A 27115-nucleotide genomic window follows, 5' to 3' on the forward strand; every position below is an offset into this window, starting at 1 on the left:
TAACGTACATGCACAATACATAATACTGTAAAAATAATTTTATTGCTGATTCTGATCCTTGATATATGTGTGCAACTGTGCTTAAAGACAAATAAGGGTGTATTGTCATGTTCATCAGTTGCACATTACTGGCTCAGTGCTGGTCAAATGACTTTTTACAGTATCACATTAAAGGGCCAATTTAATGGAAAACCAAATGCAACAGTTTAGCCCCAACCTTTCACAATGAAGTTATAAGGAGTGTTTCAGCTATTCTGAATACTTTTTGAAGGCATGGTAACAAAAATGATGATCATTTTGGTGACCTTAAAGGAAAAAAATAAAATAGTAGAAAAATGTAGAATATGGGCCCTTTAAAGTAGAATATTTTTTTCTTTTCTGTTTTTGATCTCCTGTATTTATCTCCTGTTCTCCTTCACTACACTAATCTTCAACCTTTAACCAATTCTAGAATAACAGTTTAGTAAGCAGAGCACTTATGCCACTTACTATACTGTCCTGCTTTTACAGCCCTGCTTTAGCAGTGAACATCACTGTTCATTAATCTCTGTTACTGTCCTTCATATTTTGCTTTAACACTGAGACAGGGGCACCAGCACAAGGTGACAGGTAAGCAGGTACGGGAGAGCTCTGCTCACTCTCTGCTAAGTTGTGGACGGTCACTTTTGCGAAGGTTTGGAGTGGGGGAGGAGTTTGGCCTCTGCCCTCTCACTCCTAACATATTACATGGTTGCCAAGGCCTCATCGCTTCTGCTCTGCTTGTGTAGGATAAATCTAAAAAGGCACCGGAAGATGGGAAACAGGAACCAGCCTTCATCTGGACTTTGAAGGATGGTGAAGTGAGTTTTGGCCTTTAAAACAATAACCCTGCCACAATATCTCGTTATTATGTGCTGTGAGAATGTCTTCTGACCTTTGTCGTTATTGCCTTTTTTGCTGCTACAGCTCCTGCATTGTGATGCTGTCTTGGCCCCGTAATTTTCAAAGAGAATTAATTAATCTTAGTTAATCTCTCCACATGGTCATAACATCTTTTCATGAGGCATGACATTCAACTAATAAGGTGGTGAACAAATCCACATAGAATTATTTTTATGTTTTTGTCCATAAATGCTTTGAAATCTCCTTCTAAAAATCCTTTTGTAATTTTTATCTTAGAGGCCTCATGACCTTCGTTTGGGATTTTAAGGTCTTGCTTTCCTCCAATCAGTACTTACCTAGCTCTAATGATTTCTATTTTGTTACTATCATACATAAATGTTTTTTTATTTTTATTTTTTAACGCTATTTGAAAAGTAACTGTTATTGCAGTATTCTGCAGCTCAGCATTGCATCCCTCAGCCTTGGTGGTTTGACAGAATTTCACACATTCACTTTGCATCATTTTTGTTTTTCATCCATCAGTGTTCTCTCAGTATAATACCCAGCATGCATTTTGTAAATATGCCATACAATCATGGGAAATGTCTGCAGTGCTCAACCTCACCTAACAGCTAATCTATCTGCTGGCTTATAAATACAACCTAGCAAGCATTAATTTAACCTTTAACTTAGTCATTGATTCTATCTTTAAGCAGTACCACAAAGACTTTAGGTAAAGTGAGGTAAGGTTTGTAGATATTCACAGAATTATACAGTTATGATAAGATATCTGCCTTCCTAGCATTACATTTAGATATCTGGCTTCTTTTTGCCCTTGGTAGCAAACAGAAGAAAACTGAAAATTCCTTTTTAAAGCAGTTGTACTTTTAAAAAGTTCCTCCCACCTTCAAGATACATCATCAGAAGGGAGTTTTCTAGTCTTTAAATCAGAACATTTGGCTCTAGATACTATTGCAGCACCACTGTATGTTACAATAAGGCATGCTTACAATGGATGTAAAGATGGTTACATTTTTCATTTTGGTTACATTTTTAAGTTTTGTCATGACAGCAACAATGTTCTTCTTTCCTAGTAATAACTGGCCATGCATTGTAGTTAATTCTTTCGGAAGGAGGCCTCACTACTACTCATTTAAAAAGGAAAGGAATTGGTGTGGTGACACTGCTCAGTGCAAAACTATAAAACTCTGATTTTGAGATAATCTTTGCTGCACTTTTACTTTTTCTCTTGAAGATAAGTTCCAGGGTCATCACTTTAGTGTCTTAAAACTACACAGGGTAGCTTTAAAAGCACTTTACATGCACTGCATGCTGTTCTGAAGTATGTACTCATTGTTCCGAGTGCACCAGGTAAGCGCATGCTTCAGATACTCTGTTTGTGGAACATGGCTTGAGCAAAAAATGGCAACTTCATTCACAAACAGTAAGTATTAAATGCAAGGACTGAATATGCCTTCTGGTTAGAATGATCTGAGCTCCTTTCTGGTTTTTTGTCTGTTATATGTAAGTTTGAATGTTGACTTTTGCTCTCATTTGCTTGCTTTGGGATTGAGCTCTTGTGCTGGATGTATTGTGATGTCACTGCCCAAAGACTATCAAGACAAAAGAGTGATTGTAAAAATTTGTGTTTTGATTGGTTGACTAGGTCGTGACAGATTCAGGTGGGCGTGTCCATGTGGAGAGTACGAAGGGTCATTGCATTTTTACCATTGAGGGGGCGGAGCGACAGGACGAGGGCGTGTACTCCGTCATTGTGCGGAATCCAGCAGGAGAAGATACTGCTGACATCAATGTGAAAGTTGTTGGTAGGATATTCATAGCCTTATAAGATATACAATATATCAGACATCTAAAGAGATGTTAAAGGAGGAGTTTGGCAAAAATAAAATATACAAATTTTTCCTTTTACCTTCATCAGTCAAGATATTTCAGGTGTCCACATTTTGCTTCAGCAGTCTAGCACTGGGGCTACAAGGCTAATAAACACGAAGTCAATAGTCACCCAAATCATTTTTGAAAATACACCCTTAGATCATCTCACAAAATGCTCAACCTGCAACCAGGTCTTAATTAAGGTAGTGCAGACCTGTTAGTGTTGATTAGTGCACAATACGACTTACTGTGAGCTATAAAAATGAACAAAACTTCACAGTGTAGCTGAACGCAGTGGACAGCCATGTTAAACAACAGATGTTGTGCTGAATTCTGCTTCCTTTGCAGAACCTGATTCCCTTTCATGTACACACGCTGCTGTATGGGTGCTACGTTACACAATTTCTGTGCTTTTTATTTTTACTTGTTAACATATATCTTCACTTTTAAAATTTAAGATTTAAAGCTGTTAATAAAGGAAGCAATGCACTGTCAGCTTCATAGCTCCAGTGCTAAACTAAAGAAGCAAAATGTGGAAGGTTGTGTAATTTAGATTTTTCGCTAAACTGTTTCTTTAATGTTTTGCTTTTCATTCATTACTTTATGCCCTAACCATAAAACATTTTGAGAATAGGCTGAAATTGATTCTTGATGGACTCATATCTACAGAGTTCCTAGCATAAAAGCTTTAAAAGCCCCTATAGCTACATAATCAGTCTCTTGATGCATATTGGCCAGTGTGTCTTCTGTGACATTAAATGGATGGACATTAAATGTATTTATTGAGCCAGAAGCTACTGAATAATGAAAAAGTAATTAACTAATACCAACAAATCCAGTAATATAAAGGAGTATAGATTAATGGGATCTCGCTGTAGTGCAGTATATTGATAAATATATATTTGACCCTTTCCACAGTTAAAACAGATGAAAAGATGGGGGGCTAGCAAACATCAGACAGTTTTAGGAAATCTATTCATGTAAATCACAGCATTACCAAATATGCTTTTAAATTAATTTGATGAGGTTTTGCTTTACTTGCATTCTATCAAGCATGTAGATACAAAGACTTGCAGTATATTAGCATTTCATTAAAGGAATATAGGTATTGAGTATACTATATAAAAAGGCTGTATGACACCAACTCTGATGACATTGTATAGGAGTTTTATATACATTTTTTATTTAGTTGAGGCATTGCAGTAAGTAGTTTTCTTGTTTGTGCATAAATTAAGTGACTTTTTCTTTTTTCCGTAGATGTGCCAGACCCGCCTCAAGCTCCCAGGATCCTCAGTGTTGGCGAGGATTCCTGTGTTGTCCAGTGGGATCCTCCACTCTTTGATGGTGGCCAGCCAGTCTTGGGTAAGTGATACTCAAATGCAAAGCAAACCAATCCTATATGTTAGGTCTCGATGTTGCTCTTAAAGAACTTAAAAGCAAACAGAAATAAATCAGTAGCCTAACCTGGTGAACTGTATGTCGTCTAAGGCTATGTCCTGGAGAGGAAGAAGAAAAAGAGCTACAGGTGGATGCGCCTGAACTTTGATCCATATAAGGAAACCACATATGAGGCTAAGAGGATGATCGAAGGCATGGCCTATGAGATGCGGGTCTATGCTGTGAATGCTATTGGCATGTCCCGCCCCAGTGCTGCCTCTGAGCCATTTGTGCCTGTTGGTGAGTGTCACTGCCTTGATTTACACCTACCTGTGTTTCTGAGACTACTTAAGATGCTCATATATGTCTTTGCTAGTAAAGCTTGGCCATACACCTTCTAAAGACTGGAATCACTATTTTCAGTTATATAAAACTGATTTGATCACAGTCTTACAGATACATGTAGATAATTATTCTAATCTGATACATTCATGGATTCAATGGATTTGATTAGATGTTTTGCAAGTAACGGCATTCTTAGTCAGTAACTAATGTGACACGAGTTTAAACTGTAAACTGTATTATGTGACTTTGTTACAAGAAAAAGTAATTACATTAATGTTTTACTCCTACTGCTGGTCCAGAAAGACAGAGCTTTAAGTGACTCCAAAATAACTGAGAAATCTCAGAGACATGTTATTTTGAGTGGTCCTTCTTAGATTAAACTGACTCTCAGAGACATGTCAAAAACATATACGGGTTAGGATTCATTTTTGGGTTGAAGTTAAGATTAGGGTTAGGATTAGGGCCAGAGTTAGAGTTAGATTTTGGGTAAGGATGGGAAAGGTTGGGTTTTGTGTAATGGAAGTAGCATATTAACAAAACATCTACCTAATGTAAGTGATGTATCAACAGAATAGCTACAAGATATTTACTTCAGTGTATTCAGATGCTTCACTACTGCTACTTCACTGATATGTTGCTGGTGTGTTACTGATAATCTGTTAAGAGTTTATTAATCATCTACAAAGGACCACTCCAAATAGTTACCGAAATCTCTATAATATTAAATTAACTTGTGATAAAAATGAAATCCAGATGTCTCTAGCTTGAAAAGGAAATCTTGAGGCAAAGAACTGGACAAGAATTTGCCATAAAGAAATAGGGCATAATATTTATCATTTAATATTTGTTGTTCCTAAAAAACGAAGAATAAAAAATAGCTTTTGGTGTCATTTATACTATTTCTGTTTACACTGTGTAAAATATGATGATGATGATGATGGTGATGATGATGATTATTATCACTTCCAAACTTTTGAAAGGTAATGTATAGTGAAATTAATTATTTAGGAGGCAAGATTTGTGGAGTTATTAGTATTTCTCATTTTAATTAGAAAGGTCACATTGCTCAGGGCAAGAAAAGTCTAGTTTGTAGAGGAAGAGAATAGGGAGTAACTAACCATGATACTATTTGTAATTTTGTCCTTTATTTAACCATCGTTTTCCATTTCTAAATGCTAATGCTATTTTACAAACCCACAGCATGCTGAAATACCCTCAGTTTATTTTCAATGTTCGGTTTTTAGTGGTGGCAGGGTGAAGCAGGGGGTATTGATGGGGTGTATTGGTGGGGTGTTGGGTCAGAGGTTAGGTGCCTTGTGCATGAGGTTGTGACAAACTTGCTGCTACCAAGGTGTCTGTCCTTTCATCTGCTTGCCAAGTAAGGGATGCTGCTCTATTCTGGCCACCTGGAGCCACTCAGCCACACGTGATCATGTCGCCATCTTGTCACTCTGACCAGCCTGTCGTCTGTCAAAGGAGGAGTCATGAGTGGCTGTTCATTGTCTAAAATTAGATATTTAAGATAGTAATCCAGGCCTGGAATAGTTTTAGGAGCTTTGTTTCTGTGTCTGTTGATGTTCTTGTCTCATCCTTCACTTTATCTGGCGTTAGTGCTTCTGAAAACCTGAGCTATCAGTGCCATCCATTACAATACAACAGATTAGGAAACTATCTTTGTCATCCTCTTCTATAAATAATGGCATATTAGCATGCCGCGAGGCTACATCCAGTAGTGTGGCTCGCCCAAGCTGGTGGACCATAGAGAGGAGGGGGAGGACACTCAGCCAGCTGCACTGCCACTGTCCTCAACCCTGATCACAGCTCCCAGAGGGCAGCCCAGGAGAGGTCCACAGCAGGTGTTAGAGAAAGGCCGGAACAAGAAGATCACAGGCTCACAGAGGGACAGACAGCATTGAGGGTACATCACAGGGACGCTACACTAGCCTGAAGTCACCTAGCAGCACAATGACCAAGCCGATGCTCCCCAAAACGGCGGAGAAGAAGCCGGCCGAGGAAGTGCCAGCGGACGCAGTGGCTGATGCCCCTGTGGAGGCCAAAGAGCCTGAGGTTAGCAATGAAGCTGCTGTTCCCCCAGCTGAGGAGCCAACGCCTCTTGCACCTCCTGCAGATGGAGAAGCAGTGCCAATGGAGGAGGCACCTCCATTAAAGGAGGGGGAGCTGCCTGCTGAGGAAGCCTCCTCCGAGCCTGCCCCCCCACCTGAGCCTGAACCAGAACCAGAACCTGTTGGCAGTAGGTTAATTCTAATTCTAACGCTCCCTGAGGAAAAGCTAGTAAATGCATGCATTATGTTTCTGAAAGTTGAATATCTGTAAAATATTTTGGAATGTTCATATATGAACAACTCATATCTGGATGGAATTTGTACGCTTACTATTGTGTTTTGAGTTCTTTGAGCCGTGCGAATAAGACTTCAGTGATCATTGTTGACTTATCAACATAACACTCTGTGCAACATAGGAGTCCAATGCTGCACGGAATTATATGGCACTTAAATTTTCCAAACACAATATCGCTGCTGTCGGAAACAAAACCTCACATCTCCATTTTTGTTGATTTTCAGTTTTTGTCATAGTTTGAAAATGGCATGTTGGCCTTTACATTGTGTGTAAATTTCATGAAGGATGGACCAAAATAAACCACTAAAGTGACTTGGAAAAAAGTCTGGTTCCATTGACTTACATTGAAAGAAATTCAGTTTTTTCCTTCTCCTGTAAAGTTAACATTTCAGCGATATGATGTTTTGTTCTGACAACAGCAATACGTTACAAAAAAATTGCATGCCTAAAGATACAGCTATGTGTACATAGAAAAGTTTGTCCAGAGTAGTATATAGCAGCTGATATGTCCTCGGTATGTCCTAGAAAGCGTGCTCTTGTGCAACAGTGTTTGCTTTCATGTACAACCCGTTAAGCACATAGCATTTTACTATGCTAGCACCCTTGTTTCACCTGTTGCATTATAAGGCAAAGCTGTAACTCAAGCTCTCAACACAGAGTTCAGAGCAAGAGCTAATCTTGGCCAGTCTCTGTTTGACATCACTATTGTATGTCTTTCGGCATGCTGTATGCTTTTAGAAACACATCGGCATTTGATCACTCCTCTTGCCAAGATGGGAATATTTATGCTAATCAGTTCACTATTAGATGAGCTGCATTTTTCCAGCCAGAACTGGCTTCATCAGAAATAACAGGTCTTTCACTAATTCAAATTCATTCTGAAGGAACAGCCTTGAGGAATCCAACGTATAGCAGTCATGGCCTGTGTTTTGTGACAGGATACTGCCAAGTGCAAACTATTTTTGTCCTAGATGCTGCAGCATCACTGACAGCATCTATATCTTTGAGAGGTTCTTATCACCCACTAGCCCAAGTTTAACTTGCGCTCATTCAAGCAATGACAGTTATGCTCTACTGTGCTGGGCAGCGTACCGTGAAGGTTGGCTGCAAGGTAAGGTTAGATGCATCTTACTTAGGCCTCTGTTTTATTGGTCTCATAGTTTCCATGGCTTCTTCTCATAGTGAAAGGGCTTTGCTCTAGTTCTCACACAGACAAGTGGGAGAGCCCAGGATTAAAAACACCCTGGTGACAAGTCTATTAAATCCACATGGTACCAAAGCATTATGATTCCATCTTTGGTTGCTTCATAAAAGTGCACTGCAAAGCAAAATTCCACACTAAAAATAGACCCTCAGTTAAGTATTTTTCTTTGTGTGAGAGGTTTGACCTCTAATGCAGGACAAAGATGCAGTATGAACAGAACTGACAGCAGAAATCTTCCTGTGCTAAAACAGATGCTATGTTATTAAATTTGCCAGTTTACTGGATTAAAAAAAGAAAAGGGACCTTTGGTGATTAAATTTCTATAATAGTGATTAGATGTCACTTTGAATGTGTGTTTTTGTTCAGTTCTCACTTCCTTTTGGATTCCTCTTTAGTATTTGAATTTAAGGAGTTTTAGGAGTTTCTGTTTCTTAGGGTTAAGCTAGATTTAGATTTTGGTCTATGCTGAACAGATAATGTTATTGTCAGTGAATAACTAAGCAAATATCTGCAAAACTACTATGATTACAATCAGCAGAGATGATCCAAAAAAGATGGTATTCAGTAGTTTGTTTATTAGATTTACTCTGAACTTTCCCTCAGCCCCTTCCAGTGAGCCCATCGGCCTATGTGTGGATGACATCAGTGACACCACCATCTCTCTGAAATGGAGGACTCCAGAAAAAGTAGGCTCAGCTGGAATTGATGGATATGGTGTCGAGTACTGCAAGGAAGGCAGTAAGTGTGGTTGTGTGTGAACTATTTACACCGATTAAGGCTTTGAGCATGATTTTGATAAGAGGTTCGACCATTAATCAGAAACACTTTTGACTATAGCCTTGTTGGAGCAAAGTCAGTGTTACCCGGGGAGGTGCTGTAGACTTTAATGTTGTACGAATTTGCAATGCTGTATATTTTTTAATGTAATAACTGTGGAACTCAGTATTTTTGTAGTTCACCCAACCCAGAGATTGTTTGCTTAATAGAAGTCAGGTTGAAAATGACCTTGTAACATAAAAAAATTCTTATACAGATGGTCTGGACTATTCAGTTTGCTCAGTCAAAGCCATTTTAAACTGTCACAGCAGCGTTTCTGATAAATTCAGTAATTCATGCACTGCTTTGTGTTTCACTTGCCTTAACACACTTGAGTGATGTAATTAGTTAATTCTCTTTCCATTCTTGAGTTGAATCAGTTGTGTCAGTGCAGTGATGACACAATCGTGCTACACAATGCAGGGCTCCAGGACTGGGGAAACCATTTTTATTCAACAGAAGCAATAATAATATGGACACAATGGACCAAAATACAATTTAAAAAACTGGAAATAGCAGTCCAAAAAAAGGGGACCAAAAAGGAAATAAATTTCCTAGTGGTCTTTTCCATTTCCACTTGCGTTGTTGTCATTGTAGTTCCCCTTTTCATTTACCTACATATTTACCAGTTACATTGTACACTTATATTTCCAAATGTATTTCCAAGTGTCAATCAACTTGATTTGGCTCGATCCCGCAGATCCAAGTAGGTGCTCTCAAAAAACCTCAATATTTCTGTATTTTGTGGGGCCATATAATAATCAAATAGTATGCTGTTTGAAACAACAGCTCATGAATCTATCCTATATCAAAAGAAAAGAATACATGGCAAATAAACAACAACAACAACAACAAAATAGACAGGTAACATTAACCCTATCACTCTGAGTTAATTGGCTAATTTAACTGTTGCAGATAAGAGATAAAAATAAAATAACTTATTACTCATGTTATCTGAGTTTGCATGCTAGGGCACTCTGGTTCACATTAGCAAAACACAAATAAAGTATTCCCGCAAGTGTTAATCCATTTCATCATAAAATACATAGGATGGCTTTCATAAACTAACCTGGCTGGCTAAATTCACAGGGAACTGGATATAGTTATCATTTCCAAAACAAAAGAACATGAGCTGGAGTTGTTCATAGAATTACTCAAATACTCATTATAATTCTATTCATGTATTTCAGGAGAATAACATCTAAGATTAAGAACTAAACTATTTTCTAATCTAAAACTAGACAACAAACCCCAAGTTAGTGTTTTGGTGCCTGTGTCTGGTGCTGTAATGGTAAATGATTGTATATAGCCTGCTGTCTTGGTGACACCACATCTGTGGCCTTAAATGTTACATTACTGAATCACACCGAGTCGTGTTTTGCCTTTCTGTTTGGACGATCAGGCTACAGAGTCAATCGGTCAGATCAACATACTGCTTTTTTAAACTCTTCCTGGGGCTACTGGCATTTCTTTGTAATTTTCATTTTTTTCTTCTTGTCTAGCTGACGAGTGGATCCCGGCATTTGAGGGCCTTACAGAGAGAACCTCTGTGATAATTCGTGACCTGCCCACAGGAGAAAGGATGCAGTTCCGTGTGCGGGCGTTTAATGTGGCTGGCCCTAGCCCTCCTGCCACTCTACCCCAAGCTATTACAATCCGCGAGATCATGCGTGAGTTTATCACACAGCGCACTGATGCTGTTGGACATTCACTGAGAATTGTAGGTTGATAGTTTGATATCGCTTGTTTTTGCTCAGAGAACTTTGAATAATGAACAAAATGTATACAAAACACATCATGGTGGCTATCTGTGGCAGACATGCATCGGAGAATATGCTAAATATCACACCTAAGACGTAAAGATTGACACATTTCAACCCCCCTCATGTGATTATTTGCATAACTTCCCAATATTAGGAAATAAATCTTTTCACATGTCTATTGTAAGCCTTTTTCACCAAGGTTATCAACATGCCATAGATCAGGTTCTGACACTAGCTTTGGAAACTGTTAAAAGACTTATTCAGATATACAGAACAAGACTAAATCAAGTTTGTGCATCATAAGGCCAAGGACTGGATGAGTGCATTCAGCAATTTTCCATAACAAAGTTGTAGAAAAAGTTTTTTTCTTTCTGCAAAGAAAAGCACTGTAAGCACCATTTGCAATGGGATAGATGTCATGGATCCAGTTGCCAACACTCATTTGCATTTCCATGTTTGCCAGCTGTTCACAGCAAGACATGCATTAGCATTGGGAAGGGAAGGATGTAAGTGGGGTTTATTTTAGGGTCTAGGGCCCCCCAGACTTTCCACTCACTGATAAGGTGATATCGTGCTAAGTGCTCATCTGGCAGAAGGCCCTGTTGAGAACTTGAGTTTGTCGGATGACCTTCGTGATGCAGATAAATGAATGGGTGGTGTTTTATGAAAAGGTAAAGATGATCCTTCAGGCCTATGTTGAGTCTATGGCTTTGTTTACACACATCTACTCACCCAGCTATATTAGAACAACTCTTTAATGCGATAGTTTGTTGGAAAATAAAGTCATATCACAATTTTCCCTTTTCCTGTAATGTAGCTAAAAGTTATTTGAAGCATCTACCTCACCAATCAGTATCCTGCAAACTCTATGTCTAAGCCATACACTTTTGCATTAAGGGCTGTATAAATAAAATAAAACACTTTGATGTAGTGCATAAGGATTATTTTAAAAGTTTAAAAATTGTTCATTCTGTTACAGGGGGCGAGGAGGCGGACGCACGTGCTGAGATAAGCGACTTTTATCATAGGCAAATTCAGGGTCATGGTCAAAACGGTCCAGGGTCATAGAGCCAACGTAGATAGAACGATAAACAGACATAACATAAACCAGAATAAATAACACAGCAGATAACTCCAATAACAACAAAGATCAGCACAAAAACCAGCAAACACAAGGGGCAAACACAGGGCTTAAATACACATGGAAAACGAGGGACAGGCGGAAAACAGGTGGAGACAATCAGGGCGGAGTCACGAAAGAGGGGGCTAAACCAAAACAAATGCACATGAACAGGACTGGGAGGGGCCAATCGTGACACATTCCAATACTGGTTACTGTGCAGGAAGCAAACTAAAAAAGCAACTTTTTAGCAACTTGTGGCTAATGTGCTATTGTAAAATACTAAAATTATTATTTTATTATAAAATATCATTATATTGGTGTAATGAAAATTCAAATGATAACATCAACATATAAACATTTTTAGGCACTCCTTATTTTTATTGTATCAAAAAATGTATCGAATTGAATTATGAATTGCATGTACCACTACATGGTGAGCGATATGTCAAAAAAATAGAACTCACAATACTTCAGGAATTTTTTACAATACACAATGTTTCATAATGCCACAATATTTATTTTTCCAGACTTGGTAGATTTTTTCAGACTTCTGATAAGTTGGCTCAGACAAGAACCAGTAGTACCACATTTAAAACACATAGTCAAAAACCAGGGCTGCACGATAAATCATAATTTTATAGCTATCTGTGATAAACATCACTAAGAGCTGAGATGACAGAACAGATCACATATTCATACACTAAGGGCTAGAGATTCAAAGAGATGTTATTACATTGTCAGCACAAACAGTTAGGAGCCTAATGAGCGCTTTGCTATGCTGGAATTGAACCCTGCCCTCCCACGGGGGAAAGAACAGCTAAATCATTTGGATAAACTGCCAATTACAAAACACACATGCACAGCACAAAAACTCCTCCATCCAAAACGACTGTCGCAACAAACATGTTTAATAACTACACTAAATCCAGTCAAACAGGACTAATTGTGCTCTCTTTATAAGGAAACATGCAGTTGTTCATTGTTCTACTGTACTGACCGTATGCACAACATGCTCATGTTGTCATATTGCCCCATGATCTTCTGCTCACCAGCTCTGTGATTTTCCTTTATGCTTTCTAACAGAGCGCCCCAAAATTTGGATACCTCGTAATCTCCGCCAGACCCTCATCAAGAAAGTCGGGGAGACTGTTAACCTGGTGATCCCGTTCCAGGTGAGGAACAGCTGTCCAGATGATTTCATTCTAATGACCACATGGCACCTGTGTGTATGACTTGACACTCAAGTAACTGAAGATTTATTGCGTAATAAAGAAGGTCAGCTGATATTAAAGTATCATTACTTATTCCATAGTTTGTCATCCTCTTAGTCAACATTCTGTCCTGAAAGCTTTCTCAACTCAGTTCTTTACCCCTGCTGTGATAATACACATCCATGTTTCTGTGGCTATGGCTGACCTCATGGCTGGCCTCTCTCTACCCAGCCTCTAACTGCAGTCTGCTTGACCAGACTGAAACTGTACCCCCTGTGGGCCTACAGTACTGTGTTTATGGCCATTAGTTAGGGGAGAAAGGGTTCCTGCTCTTTGTGTCTGTAATTCTATAAATACACAGAGCTGTGCAGCTGAAACCCGATGAGAGAGGCTGCATACAGATGGCCGGTTGATAAGTGTCAATGACATGAATGGGAACAGCAGCTGTGAAGGCTCAGTGGGGAACTGTGTTACTCAAAAACAGCAGGCCAGTGCACACAAACACAGACGGGTCCCGAGCCAGTCTTCCAGTGATGAGCTCATTAGGATTTCTGCATACACGTAATAGTATGCATTTAAAATACCATAAGGCTATTGCTTTCCACACATGGATGGCATCGTTTGCCTTTTAGAATCACTCTCAGTGGAGCTACAAATGCTATTTGACACAGGCTGTGTCTGTGGTTATCTGAGTCTAGAATGAGGTTATCAAGGGCCTGCTTCACAGAGCACATTCAACTCAGACAGGTTGTCTGATTAAGTTTCAGCACAGATGCCACTGTGGTAACTTCGTTTTATGACGCTGGTCAACAGCTTTATTAATGCATATTCACACATACTCAAGCTGTGATTAATCCTTGCACAGAAACACATGACTTTTGTAGCAAACAGGCAATTGTGATAAACTTGGAAAGGAGTTCAGTGGCTTATTTGTCCTTTAGAAGGAAATAGAAATCATACTATGTCAATATGTAGACGGTATAGCATTCTAATGTGTATTCTAATGTGAAGAATGCACACGCTGTTCTTTCACTCTTTAGAATCTGCCTGCTGCTTCACTTGACCAGTCAATGACAATTCATTTTGACAATCAAATATTTATGTCCACATCAATCCATAGCCTTGAAAGAATTGTGGACCTTTACATATCAAATATCTGTTGCTTTTCAGTACTTTACATAGTAACAAAATCAAAAATCCTTTTTAATCTTCTTCAGGGTAAACCAAGACCAAAACTGACCTGGACAAAAAATGGCGAGCCTCTTGACCCCAAGCAGGTGAGCGTGAGGAACAGTGATACGGACAGCATCTTGTTCATCAGGAAGACGGAGCGCAAAGACTCTGGGGTATATGAGCTCCAGGTTCAGATTGAGAATGTGGAAGACAAGGCCAGTGTGACCATTCAGATTGTGGGTAAGTTCATATACATTTAATCATCTAAGACTACAGTCCACATAAGTCCATTAGCCTTTTTGCTCATTCCTTTAGCCTTTTATGCTGTTCTTAAGTCTGACCCAGCAGCTCTGAAGTTGAGTAGCTTCAGACGTGGTCATAAAGCTAACCTTTGCCACATGACGCTAAGGCTACACAATATATCATAAATATATTGTTCTTATGATACCAGCAATATTACAGAATCTGAAATATACAAATGAGCTCTTTTACCAATCAGTAAATGTTTTATTTTATGTTGTGAGCATCTTTACCAACTAAATGCACTTCAGGGTCTTTGGATCAGTCAAATAACTGACATGACATAATACATGTAAATAATTGTGTTTTAATAGATAATACAGGCTCTAACCATATCACATTAGTGCAGTTCTGCTTGTGAATTTGGGTTCTTCATGCAGTTTTCTAGATCATGCATTGAATCTGTATATTGTTCTTTCTGTCAGACCTGCCTGGAGCACCTCAGAATCTGAAGGTGGCGGATGTGTGGGGTTTTAATGTGGCACTAGAGTGGAAACTACCCAAAGACAACGGCAACTGCGACATCATTGGCTACACCATCCAAAAAGCTGATAAAAAGACCATGGTAAGTGCAAATCAGCAGGTTGTGCATTTGTGTTGCAAATGTAGTTTTGATTTATTTAGCACTGCTGCATGTATAAAATGTGATGTTACATGTTCTATGTTATACAACAGCAAGTGGATTGAATCCAGATTTTGTCTTGTGGTTTCCATGGTTTGGAAAATCTGGAAACTTTCAACTAGCATTCTGAGTCTCTCTTTGAGTGACATAATGATTGGTTAGGCATTTACATAATTGCATTGTGGTAGAGTGGGTAGGGCTTTCCTCCAAGTGGGCTAAGCTGCAATGTGATTTGAAAAGATGTAGTGGGAAAACCTCACATGCCTTCTGGTAATGCCTGTGATAATGCGTAATAAGATAATATGTCCAAATTGGATTTAGCATTGTGCTATATGGAAATACTTACTAAACTATTATTCATTCACATTGCAAATCAATCATCATTAAGAATGTACATTTTAACTGAGTATGCAGTTATAATCAAATAATCATGACAGCCCTAAACAATATGTAAAGACACACTTGCACTAAACTGTTTCGGACCCAGCCAAGGGAAAGCTTCAGGTCATAGACTCCCAGCCTTGCTCCTGGACATTTACTTCTCTGACTAATTCATTTTCAGAAGTGAACAAGAGCAGGGCTCTTTTTCTTTACATAGTACTGCTAAAAATATACCTAATACATCTGGTTTTACCTACCGAGGACAATCCAGTCAGTCTTTTCCTGGAAGATGGAAAAAGATCCAATTTATCTTTTTAATATTTAATAAATAAATGTAATAGATTTATCTATTTTAAATATCTATTTAATTGTAGTTATTCACATAAATAAAGATTTATTACATACAATAATAAATAAGTCCAAACGGGTTGACAGTGGCAAGAAAAACTGAGCATGAGGAAGAAACTCTCAGAAAGACCAACACTTAAAAGGGGGACCCATCCTCCTCTGAGACTTCTCTTGATAGCAGAATTATGATAAATAGGGATGCACAATGATATTGGTATCATATCAGCATTGGCAGATATTCACTCTAAAAAAATGACATCACACAGATGTTTAAATTTGAATATTTAAAAATCAATATTTGACGGCATATTTATTGTACAATGAGCAGAATGTTTAGGTGACGCTGGGCTCCTGTGCTAAAATGTCTACATTTTGTAAATTATACTGCACCCTACAGACAAAAGCTATATTTCTCTATAATGCTAGTCCCACTTTCTACATTCAATAAATTCAATTTTTAAAATTTAACAATATTTAACAAAATATTGTTAAAGCATTTATAGGCATCGGGAGATACATGGTATGTGAAAAATATCTTACAATTAAGCTTACAATTACCAGATTGTTACTTGCCTTATTATAAACCAATGAAAATTAAGATTAAGGTAGGTAGGTTAAACGGAGGCACTCTGATCAAGCAGAAGAACATACAGATCTCTGAGATAAACCAGTGACTAATGTTGGGAGCTTATTAAAAACTGTCAGGAAAGAAATGTCTTGGTGTTAGAAATAGTCTATCAAAGAAAGTCTGAAAAGACTTTCAGAAGTAGATCTGGAGAGACGGGGGAAGAAAGAGAGAGAGACAGGTATGCATGTAAGTCCTTGCATTCTGACACCCTGCCAGTGCCAGCTAAGCGCCTAGACGCACCACTATAATTGATTAATGTATGTACACTATGCACAAGGGATGCAGGGTGGCACGGACATTGGTGGAGCTTTTGGCTTCTCTTGTGACACATAGCTGGCAATGATGCTTCTGTAGGAGACAAGGACACCATTCAGAGCATTTGGAGACTGTAAAGCCAAAGCTCCAAAATGACACTCGCTGCACCTCATCTGTGAGCAACTGTGCCCCTCAGCATGGGCCAGGAATGCCCCACTTCCCTCTCCCTGCTGTCCAGCAGCCTTGACCTGATTTTAAAAGCTGCCAGTACACCGCGTTCTTCACCCCATTGTTCTCTGCAGCCACAAAGGTTAGTGGCAAAATAAGAAAGGATCCCGTTATGAGTTTCACCACTCATCGTTTGTTAGGCCCAATTTATTCCTCTCTGTGCGTCTACGACAATGCAGCCCGGAGGCTCGGTATCATCACATTTCACAGGACAATATCTCAATCAGAAATCAGAGATGCCCTGCTACTAAATATAAAAGCACTTTAGGACCTCGGTCTTGGAACGTGTCCGTAGGCTGCCATTTTACTCCCGTCTTCCTCTATTGTCCACATTGTCATGCTAATAGCATTAGGCTTAATAAATGTGTAATATGATACCACAATGTTAAACACTGACAGCTGTATAGTTAGATATTTATGAATCGTGAAATTTAATATTCAATGCTTGATAACGTTTAGAATATGTCTGCACAAATGACATGATGACAGATGAAGATTAACAAGGAAAGCAGCAATTATTGTTTTTTTGGGGGGGGCTTTGCATCCATGTTTTGTTACACAAGCCATGCAAACAGCTGGTGGGCGACTGCAGCGCCTCATCTATACTGGGTCTGTCACTCAGTAACTTGTTGACAAGTATGTTTGTCAGCATGAATCATGTGCATGTCCATTGGTATGCATCACACGGCCATTCTGGCAGCCTTATTTTATTATTATTTTGTCAGAATAAAATAATGATATGGAAAGTATTTGTGCGATTCTGCCTTTTGCAAGTTTGCTTAAGTGTATTTGTTCTCCAATAAAGATCATCCAGTTCTACATACAGAATTTAGGAATGTGTTTAAAAAAATTCCTAATATGTGTTAAGAAAGTGCACCCTGTGCATGACTATGGTGTGTCCATTAGTGTTTAAAAGTCAGAGACCAACCTTCACTTAATTTTCAGTCAAACTGGCCGTTAAACACATTATTCATTTTTGAGTTGAAAAAAAAAAACAAAAAACAAATATTGCCCAGGAAATGACAGCCTCAATAACGCCTCAATAATTGAATATAATAGCACATTTTTCAGTATTTAGTGTGTCCACTCTTTGCCTTTATTAACGCTTCAATTCTTTTCGAGAGACTCAGTTTATCAAAGAGATCTGCACATACATTTTTCCACATGTTCAAAGTTGGTAGCATTTTTTTATTTTCACATTCCAAGTAATCCCAAACATTTTCAGCGAAGTTGAGATGTTTAACTTGTACTTACCTCGACTGGATTTTCTAAAGAAATTGCACCGTGTGCATGAACATGATGTGTGTTTGTATAGATCCATGTTTGTATGTGTTGACATGTGTTTGTTCTGCAGGAATGGTACACAGTTTTTGAACAGTATCGTCGCACTAACTGTGTGGTGTCGGACCTGATCATGGGGAATGAATATATATTCCGCGTGTTTTCTATGAACATGGTGGGACTGAGCACGGAACCCTGTTTGTCTAAAGACAGTGCCTACATCCAGAAAACAGGTGAAAGAGGCTGACCACTTAACAAATCTTCAACTGCTCATGTTTATCACATAACCAACATGGACCTTTTACCACAAACAATAAAAAAGCAAGATTTTTGTAGTTTGGGCGCCCCGGTTAAAGTATGTTTTGTTGATTTTCTAAGTGAAACTATGCTCATTTCAATAATATTGGAATAATTAACATCAAATTACTGCATTCTTGTATCATGTGTAATACAACCCTATTTCCAAAAGTTGGGAAGTTGTGCAGAACGTAAATAAAAATAGGTTGCAATGATATGCAAACATATGAAATGTTATAACTCAGAAATTTAATATTTTTTTGACAACACGTTTCAAAAAAGTTTCAACATGATTGATATGTTGTTTTTGTACTATGTTCAGTGAAATATAAGGTTTAAATGATTGCATTTTGCACAGCGTACCAACTTTGTTGGAGATTTTTTGGGGTTGTACCTGTGACATGTAAATGTTTAAGTCTGACATTATGTTCTATTCTAAGGTATTATGTATAAGCCACCCAGCTACAAAGACCACGACTTTTCAGAGGCTCCGAAGTTCACCCGTCCATTGGTCAACCGCTCGGTCATTTCAGGCTACAATGCCACTCTCAGCTGTTCTGTAAGGGGCATCCCTAAGGTGAGCGTGTTTGAACCCTGATGTAAAGGGTCAAAAGGCATTATTCTTGCGTATCACATACTCGGATCTCAGAATATTCTGCATGTGAAAACCTTGCAGTGAGGACAGCGAATGTGCTGGACTATTTCTGGATACAGAAAATCGGAGTAAACTGACAGCTGGCAAAATGTGTGTGATGAATTATTTATTTATTATAAATAATAACATCAAACATAACAAGAAGGAAGAGAGAGGGAGAGGGAGAAAAGGAAGGCAAATTATAAGGATTCTGATCCCTACCTCCACCCTCAAGGTTAACACAGAAGGAAAATAAACAGCTTGCGTAAGTCGTTTGATGTTAACAATAGCACTGGGTTCGCTCTGAATGTTCCTGCATTTTGTGTCGTACAAATGGAACCACAGAAACGTCTAGCCCCAAAATATCTAGAAAGGTTACAGGCCAGTTGTTGACAGAGTGAGAAGGCAGAGACTTCTGGTGAACAATCAATATGTTGGCTCCTGTTTGGCACCTCCTGAAGACGCGGATGTTCAAAAACAATTAATCATTTAAAGATAGCAAGTAAACCTATAAAAGCGCAATACATTAGGACAATCCTACATGTGGTCTAAAATATGGTCTTATCCAAACCTGTAATCTACCCTGAAATAGCACATGGGCATAAGTGATTTTATGTTGTATGTATTTATTCTTGTGGGGTAGTAAAGTCTTAAGATCTTCATCATAAGTGAAGTGCCTAAATTAAAAACAGCTCACGTTAAAGGACCCAAGTGCAGAACTGAAACCCAGCAAAAATAAAAAGGCAACAAGATATAAGGAGCAACGGAATATGCAGTTGTCATTGCTATTAATGAGGTGCCCAGACCAGGGTTCGAACCATCGCTGCTATGGTCGGCAGTCCGCAGCGCTACCGCTGCACCACTGGAACGTGCAAGCAGTGGCGGTCAAAAAAAAAAAAGCACGGGAACGAACAACAAACAAAGGTAACGCCACAACTGGCGTGCTCAATCAAAGGCTTAGTTGAAAGGTGAAACAAACGAAAATGAAAACACAAAGACACTGCCACTGTAATTATGATGGTAAGGCAGACTTTCCGTCTCCTTGGCTTGGATTTTTGTTTTTTTGGGAGTAATTTGGGGCAATTACTCTCTTTTGTTTTTTTCCAGCCCTCTTCTTCTCTCTTTTTATTTTTGGGGGGCAATTTCTTCTCTCAGCCCTCTTTTCCCTCTTTTGGGGCAGTTTATTTTTCTTTTTCTTTTCTTTTTATTTCTTTTCTTTTCTTTTCGAAGACTAAGTACTGTACCAGTCACACCTCTACAAAGGTGTGACAAACATTGGTGTTTGCCAGCACCTTATATAAGGAAGCTTCCAGGTGCGTCGAGTTAGTCTCATTGATCCATGGCATCTTCCCGCCGTCGCCCTCTGCCGGCAGCAGGTGGGGTAGGCAGGGCGCCTTGCTGCCGACGCCCTCTACTGGCAGCAGGCGGTGCAGGCTGAACCCTTACAGTATTAGTATCGACCAGTGCTCACAATTTCAGTATCGGTATCATAAAAGAAGTAGTATCGTGCCATTTCTACTTGACATGAGATGTGTTCAGTGTATGAATGGCATATGTGATGGTAAGGATCATGCACTGAAAAAAGAAATGCTTGATTCAAAAGTGCACATCACCTCTACATGAATAAAATATATTAACAGTTTTATCTTTTGGTTTACTTTGTTTTGACAGTAATTATGTTGACCTAATATGTTGTATTCATGTGGTTCATTTGATTTAAGGACATTGAGTGCATTACCTTCTTCAGTGTAAGAACACATTGAAATATTCAGTCTATATGTTTCCTGCTCTAGGCTTGCTGACAGCAGCTTTCTGCCTACATTTAACAATTAGAATAGAGTTTAGAGGTGTTAGAGGGGTTTAGCTTAGTTGTAGCACAAGTGTTTACTAAATTCAGATTTACGCATTACTAATTCTAAACGTGTTGCACCACACAAACTACTTTTTACATGAACTTAATAGCTACTAAATATTTACACATCATCCTTAGACTTCCATGGTTGAAACAATTAATGAAAAAACACTAAATGCTGTACTCTTAAAAAGGTGGTTCTTTAGGGTTCTTTGATAAAGATAATGGTTCTATATAGAATCATGAACACTCAAATCGTTTGCATGCTTAAATAGTTCTTTGAAGGGGGCTAAAAAAGGGTTGTGCTATTGTCATGTGAGGCTAAGCTTCTACCAATATACCAATAAAAAAAGCTTCTATATAGAAACATATAAACACCCAAAAAAGGGGCCTATATTGTACCAAAAAGAGTTCTTTGGCTTGTAACAATAGTAGAACCCTTTTCAAAAAGGTTTACAATGCAAATAATTATTTAATCAGGCAAACGGTTCTTTAAGTGTTTATGGTTCTATATAGAACCATTTTCTTTTCTAAGGGACCCTTAGAAGAACCTTTCTTTTATAAGAGTGTAGAACACACTCTCCAGCAATCTGAAGCACCAGTTCATCCTGCAAGGGGCCATTTAAGCATGCAAATGATTCTTTGAGTGTTTATGGTTCTATATAAAACCATTTTCTTTACTAAAGGAAACCATCTTGTAAGGGTGCTGTGATTTTACTTACAGGTCTAAACATGGTTTTAGCTTTCGGCCCTGAACATGGACCTTACATCCAGCTCCAGTTCAGTGAGACTCTGATGTACTGATGTGACTGTGTCATTTAAAAAAACTGCCCATTCTTTCAGAACATTATTAAACAATAAGCAAACTTATGCAAAACTGATACAACCCAGTCCAGAATTTTACTGAACAATTGTCTATATTCTCTAAACCAAACCTTATACACTGGAGGTAGTGTGATCAGATATAACGGCTAACATTTTCGAGTCTCCAATTTCCCTTCTTCTTTCCATCTAACCAGCCCAAAATCACATGGTACAAAAACAAGATGGACATCTCAAACGAAGCCAAGTACCGCATGTTCAGTGAGCAGGGGGTTCTGACTCTGGAGATCCGGAAACCGTGTCCATTCGATGGTGGTGTATACACGTGTAAAGCAGTTAATGCCAGTGGAGAAGACACAGTAGAGTGCAAGCTGGAAGTTCGCTGTAAGTACCCTGCTTCTCACTCCACGCTTTCAGAAAGCTTGCCTTTCATGATCTACAAAGAAAATGTAGAGTGACTGCGCTGTCTTATCTTTTTGAACTTGAAATTAAGAGTTTAAGCCAAGTTTACCTATAAATAGTGGTAGCTGCAGCACCTTAGATGCCCCCACACGGCCTCCTTCTAATTGTTGAATGCAATGTATGTGTCAATTCCTGTTTTACTGTATTGTACAGTGTTCAGTGAAATATGAGGACATATATGAGTGACACTGCAGTGTTGTCATATATGATCTGTACCTCCTCATATTTACTCATGACTGTGTATATATGCTGACAAAAACAGAATCCATGGTTTCACTCCCATACATAGCTATTCCAGTAGGCCTAAAGTTCTCATAACCTCATCCAAACTCAGGTTCCCTGACCCTGAGAGCTAAAGATGATAAATCACTGTTAAAAATGCAATTTAATCTTTAAACTAGGTTTAAATGTGCCTGGGACACTATCCATTAGGCCTCTGGTCTTCTGCTTATCAAGGCATTCCCAAGAAACATGGACATTTCTGGCATATATCAAAATGTCTTTTCGTTTTATTTTGCCTTATTAACTTCATAAAACTGGATCTGAAGATGTATCTCAGTGTGCATTCCAAAGGTCCTGAATGGATCTCTTTCCAGAGATCCATGGTTTGTGTTGTGTGTCAGACTTTAATCCTTCCTTTTTGCCGTTTCCTGTTTCTCCTCACCTGTTCCCATTGACCCCCCCACCCCCAGCTCGTGAATAAAGTCAGGTTTGCTCTGTGTGAAGTGTTGTGAAGGTAAGCACACCACCACTAAATCTCTCTCATAAACCTGCCTCAGTATCTTTACCGCAGGACTGCTAATATGCTTGTGGATTCTCTCGAAATGATTTAAATGTACTTATTTAGGAAGTGGCTTGGTTTGTTTCAGATTTCTGTGGCATTCTGTGGAGTTACCAAATCAGCCCAGTGCTGTTTCCGTTCAGACATAACTAACTATGAAAGATTATTCTTTTGCAAGGTTACTCAGTGACTTCTATTATTATTCTCTTATCATGGTATTATAATATTGTAGGCCTGCCACAGATATTACATATGCATACATACATACATATACATATCCACCTGACTGCAGTTATTTTTTACAGTTGCTAACTTGAACATGAACAGAAACAGAATGAAAGAAATGAAATTTTCACCTGTTGTGTTGAGGCATACACATATAAACAGGGCTGTGGATCTTCTGACAATGACAGACGTCATAACATTTGCCCTGGAACAGAGGCGATAGTATGTTGGATGATTTGAGCTTGAGCTCTTTATACCATCAGATGGGAGCTACTAAGTGTTGATAGCTAAGTAAGATGTAAGATAGCTACTCAGCTAATTTGGTCATTTTAGGCTTGTATTTTAATAGTTTATTCTTTAATTCTGGTTCATATTACATTGATAAATGCTCTATTGTCAGATTGTTCTTCTAAACCATTTTCTTAAATTTCTGTCTTTGCGTTGCAGCTCAAATCACCAAAGAGGATCTCAAAAAGTGAAATGCACAGTTGACTTGACCCTGGGACGGACGCTCTGGGGCTCCCTTATGCCCCTTTTTCAGTCCACTTAAAATTGACCTCAGGATGTGCCAAAGGTCATACTGCAGAGCAGAAAGATTTTGTTGTCTTCATTTGCTTCTTCATCTGAGTTCATGCACACACCCCGTAATCCATGCATCATCATGTCTCTCAGGAGTGCATTATTTAATGGTTTCACTCATTAAGTGTGTGTTTGCTGCTTGTGTTCATTTCATTTTCATTTCATTTCATTTGTTTGAAGTGAAGATATGAATGCTTTATCCATGTGGAGCCTGAATAATGATGGTATGATAATCCTGCACCTTGCAATGTGTTGTCGTGTAATTAAAGGAACAATAAATTTGTTGAATATTGCTCAGTGACAGAGCTTTGTCGTTCTTAATGCCTCAAGTTTAATGTCCCAACACATAAGAATCAGGTTAACACTAACATATAGCTGGGGAAATGAGCTCCGCTTTAGGCAACCATACACAGAAATAACTAAGTGATCACAGATTCTGGAAGAATAGTTCATGTCACATGAGTTCTGAAAGAGATGAGCATGGGAAGAGAGCAGAAAATGTGATTTTTCTCATGTTAAGTGGAATGATAAAGGTTAAGATGTTATCACACTTTTATGTTAAACAGACAGGCCTGCTGTACTGTACATCCTAATAGACAGCAATATAGACTTCAACACGAGGTCATAAACCTTACATAACTTACGCCTGGAGCAGTTTTCTCAAAATGGGGATTCTGGAGTAAATCGTCCTATTACTTTTGGCTCAACCTGTTAAAATAACATTTATATTCACTTAAATATAATTAAGTAAAATACATTCATGCATGTTGTATTGTAGTGATACTGCATCATGCCAAGAGACCACTAGACTAAAACCAATAAGGGCTCAGCCCCGTTAGAAGATCTGAGAAGAGCAGCCAATCGTGTGTCAGAAGGGAAGTCTATTCACTCTGCTGCAAAGGAGCCAAAGAGAGAATCACACTAATGTGATACGTTAAAAAACTTGATCAAGGAGAAATTCTCAGTGCAGGTTATTAGACACTAGTAAAAGCTTTCTGATGATAAGATGGAGTGTGAACAGTTTCTGTTGGATCCTAGTGGTGTCCAGTAGTCACTAAAGGTACTTTGTCTTTTCGTGATTGGTTGATATCAGAGTGTAAAGGACTCTAATGGTTTAACAGGTGTTCAGGGAAATGGGATTTCTGCTCATGAGAACCGGAGCAAAAAAAAGAGCAAGAATGAACAGGTTTGTGAGCTACTTCGTTCTTTTTTAATCATACATGTAAATTTCACAACCAACACAACCACCCTTCTTTGCGTAATACATCTTTGATTAATATGAACTAGAGTGGAGAATCACTGGAATGACTTGGGCTTTTTTCTTTATGTAGGCAGGTTAATTAAGTGTGGCACTTTTTACCCCCACCGGGCTCAGCTGTCCCCTCCCTATGCTTGATTTACACCTGCCTGGGGACAAGATGTACCAAAGGACCAACTTTTTGATTGGTCACACATCTAAAGCTGTAACAGCTACATGTAGCCTAATGTTTCATTTCTATGCATGCACAACAACCAGAAATAAACAATGTGATGCTCATTATACTCCATTTCTCCCCCAGTTACATTTGGGCTGCAACTGATGAAATGATTTCTATAATCGATTAATTGGTTCATTATTGCTTTGATTAATAAGTATAAGAAAAAAAAGGTCAGTACTCTGTCAATTACTACATAGTTCAATTCACACTCAATGTTTCTTTCAGTAAATGAAAATTGCATGTATTGTTCCTCTATTTGCCCAATGCTCTTTCAAACATAAAGCCTAACTTCTGAATTATATCTTTATCATGAACAATCCATTGATTAATTGAAGGCCACAAGATGTGAACTGCCCACAAAAGTGTTATTTTACTTGGCGTGTAAGGTGTAGGAATAATAAAGGAACATTGCATGGACAAATCGATAGAGTTAATTTTGGGCCAAAAGTTTCAAATTAAATAATATAATCCACAAGTATGTTCAAAATATGTTGCAAATTCAAATGATGAGTCAAATCACACTTCAAAATCTGATCTGAAAAAATTTACAGGTGTTTCTGTCTCTCCTTCAGACAACTCAACACTATTAGTCTAAAAGAATGTTAGGCTGTCACGAAACTGTTACTTTGACCTTGAGCAGCAGGAAATGCAACCAACTTCTAAGGCTGAACTTTGGGTGTGTGGAAGAATATCCCTGATGGTTTCTTTGAAAGCAAGTCTTCTGAAACACAGACAACTGTAATAAAGGCAAAAAAATCTATAATAAAGGCCACATTTTTTTCTTCCTGACACTGAAGAAAAGGAAAATGCTGGGATAGGCTCCAGTACCACTCCCCCTCAGCACAGGAGGATAAGCAGCTAATCATGTAAAGGGTTCTTGGAGTGTTCTTTTACTGCTTTCAATTTTCTTTACTAAAGAATCCCTGAAGAGCCATCTTTTTTAAGTATGTAGATCTGACATGATCTGAATCTTGACGTAATGAAGATCATGGAAGGCCAAAGTGGACGTGTCCATGGACACAGGCTCTGGGAAAGCATGGAGAGCATGGTATCTGTTTGCCAGGACATATCTGGAATTCTCCCATGTTAGTGCTTTCGTGCAGACGAGAATGGAGAGAATGAGATGTTGAAACAGGATCCAGGCACGAGTGGCGTCAAAGGTGTCCGAATTAGAGCGGCAGTAAACAAATGGTTCCATATTAAAAGGCCATGATGAATAACGACCTCGACTGGTATTTTGTCTCATTGGAACAGTGTATTTAAGTCTGCTCATATGCAAATAGGAACATGTGGTTTCTTCCACAGGTAATAAGACCAGCGGTCACTAATACTCCTAAGATCTGCTTCACTGCAGAGACTAACATCTAATAGTGCCTTATTCCTACTAATGCATCTGATCCAGCCGACCAAGGACTTCTGAAGAAGTTAATTCTCTGGAACAGGTGTGGCAGATTGGGACTGAAACTAGACTCTGTGTGTAGATCTCCAGGACCAGGGTTGAGGAGGTCTCACGCTACAGAAAAGATACAAAACTCATTTCCCTGGATACCCTTGTGTGTGTCCATCAAAAGTTTGGGAGCAAACATTTCAGTTTGGAAGCAGAGAATGTTTAATAAGAATTAGCATTGTGCTGAGTGTTGCAAAATATACTCAGATTATTAGTAAAGAGCTATAAAAAGTTCCTTATGCATAGGGAAAAATGCAAAAATAAGCAAAAAACAGCTGTGAAAATGAGTAAGACATTTGTGCAAATTCAGAAGCAGGGTAGGTGTGGAAGGGGTCATGACCCCATCACTTTTTTAAATTTATGCAAGATAG

The 27115-nt window shown here is 38.6% G+C and overlaps 1 protein-coding gene across 8 annotated transcripts in view; it reads left to right on the forward strand.

The window, feature by feature from the left end:
• The window catches only part of mybpc3 (myosin binding protein C3), a 53369-nt gene extending 29249 nt beyond the window's left edge, over nucleotides 1-24120 (forward strand). For 5 of the 8 annotated variants that reach the window (XM_017706155.1, XM_017706157.1, XM_017706158.1 and 2 more), the window contains 13 exons: nucleotides 768-839; nucleotides 2528-2687; nucleotides 4012-4116; nucleotides 4243-4431; nucleotides 8642-8776; nucleotides 10357-10524; nucleotides 12824-12912; nucleotides 14169-14364; nucleotides 14850-14989; nucleotides 18241-18400; nucleotides 18905-19041; nucleotides 21970-22156; nucleotides 23688-24120. In XM_017706155.1, the coding sequence (XP_017561644.1) occupies nucleotides 768-839; nucleotides 2528-2687; nucleotides 4012-4116; nucleotides 4243-4431; nucleotides 8642-8776; nucleotides 10357-10524; nucleotides 12824-12912; nucleotides 14169-14364; nucleotides 14850-14989; nucleotides 18241-18400; nucleotides 18905-19041; nucleotides 21970-22156; nucleotides 23688-23719 (1770 nt within the window). In that variant the 3' untranslated portion in view covers nucleotides 23720-24120. Of the gene's footprint in view, nucleotides 1-767; nucleotides 840-2527; nucleotides 2688-4011; nucleotides 4117-4242; nucleotides 4432-8641; nucleotides 8777-10356; nucleotides 10525-12823; nucleotides 12913-14168; nucleotides 14365-14849; nucleotides 14990-18240; nucleotides 18401-18904; nucleotides 19042-21969; nucleotides 22157-22926; nucleotides 22971-23687 lie in introns of all 8 variants that reach the window. The other 3 variants (XM_017706160.1, XM_017706161.1, XM_017706156.1) reach the window with 2 other exon arrangements.
• The last annotated feature ends 2995 nt before the right edge of the window (nucleotides 24121-27115 follow it).

This window comes from Pygocentrus nattereri, chromosome 25 (genome assembly GCF_015220715.1).
Source record: "Pygocentrus nattereri isolate fPygNat1 chromosome 25, fPygNat1.pri, whole genome shotgun sequence".
Lineage (NCBI taxonomy): Eukaryota > Metazoa > Chordata > Actinopteri > Characiformes > Serrasalmidae > Pygocentrus > Pygocentrus nattereri.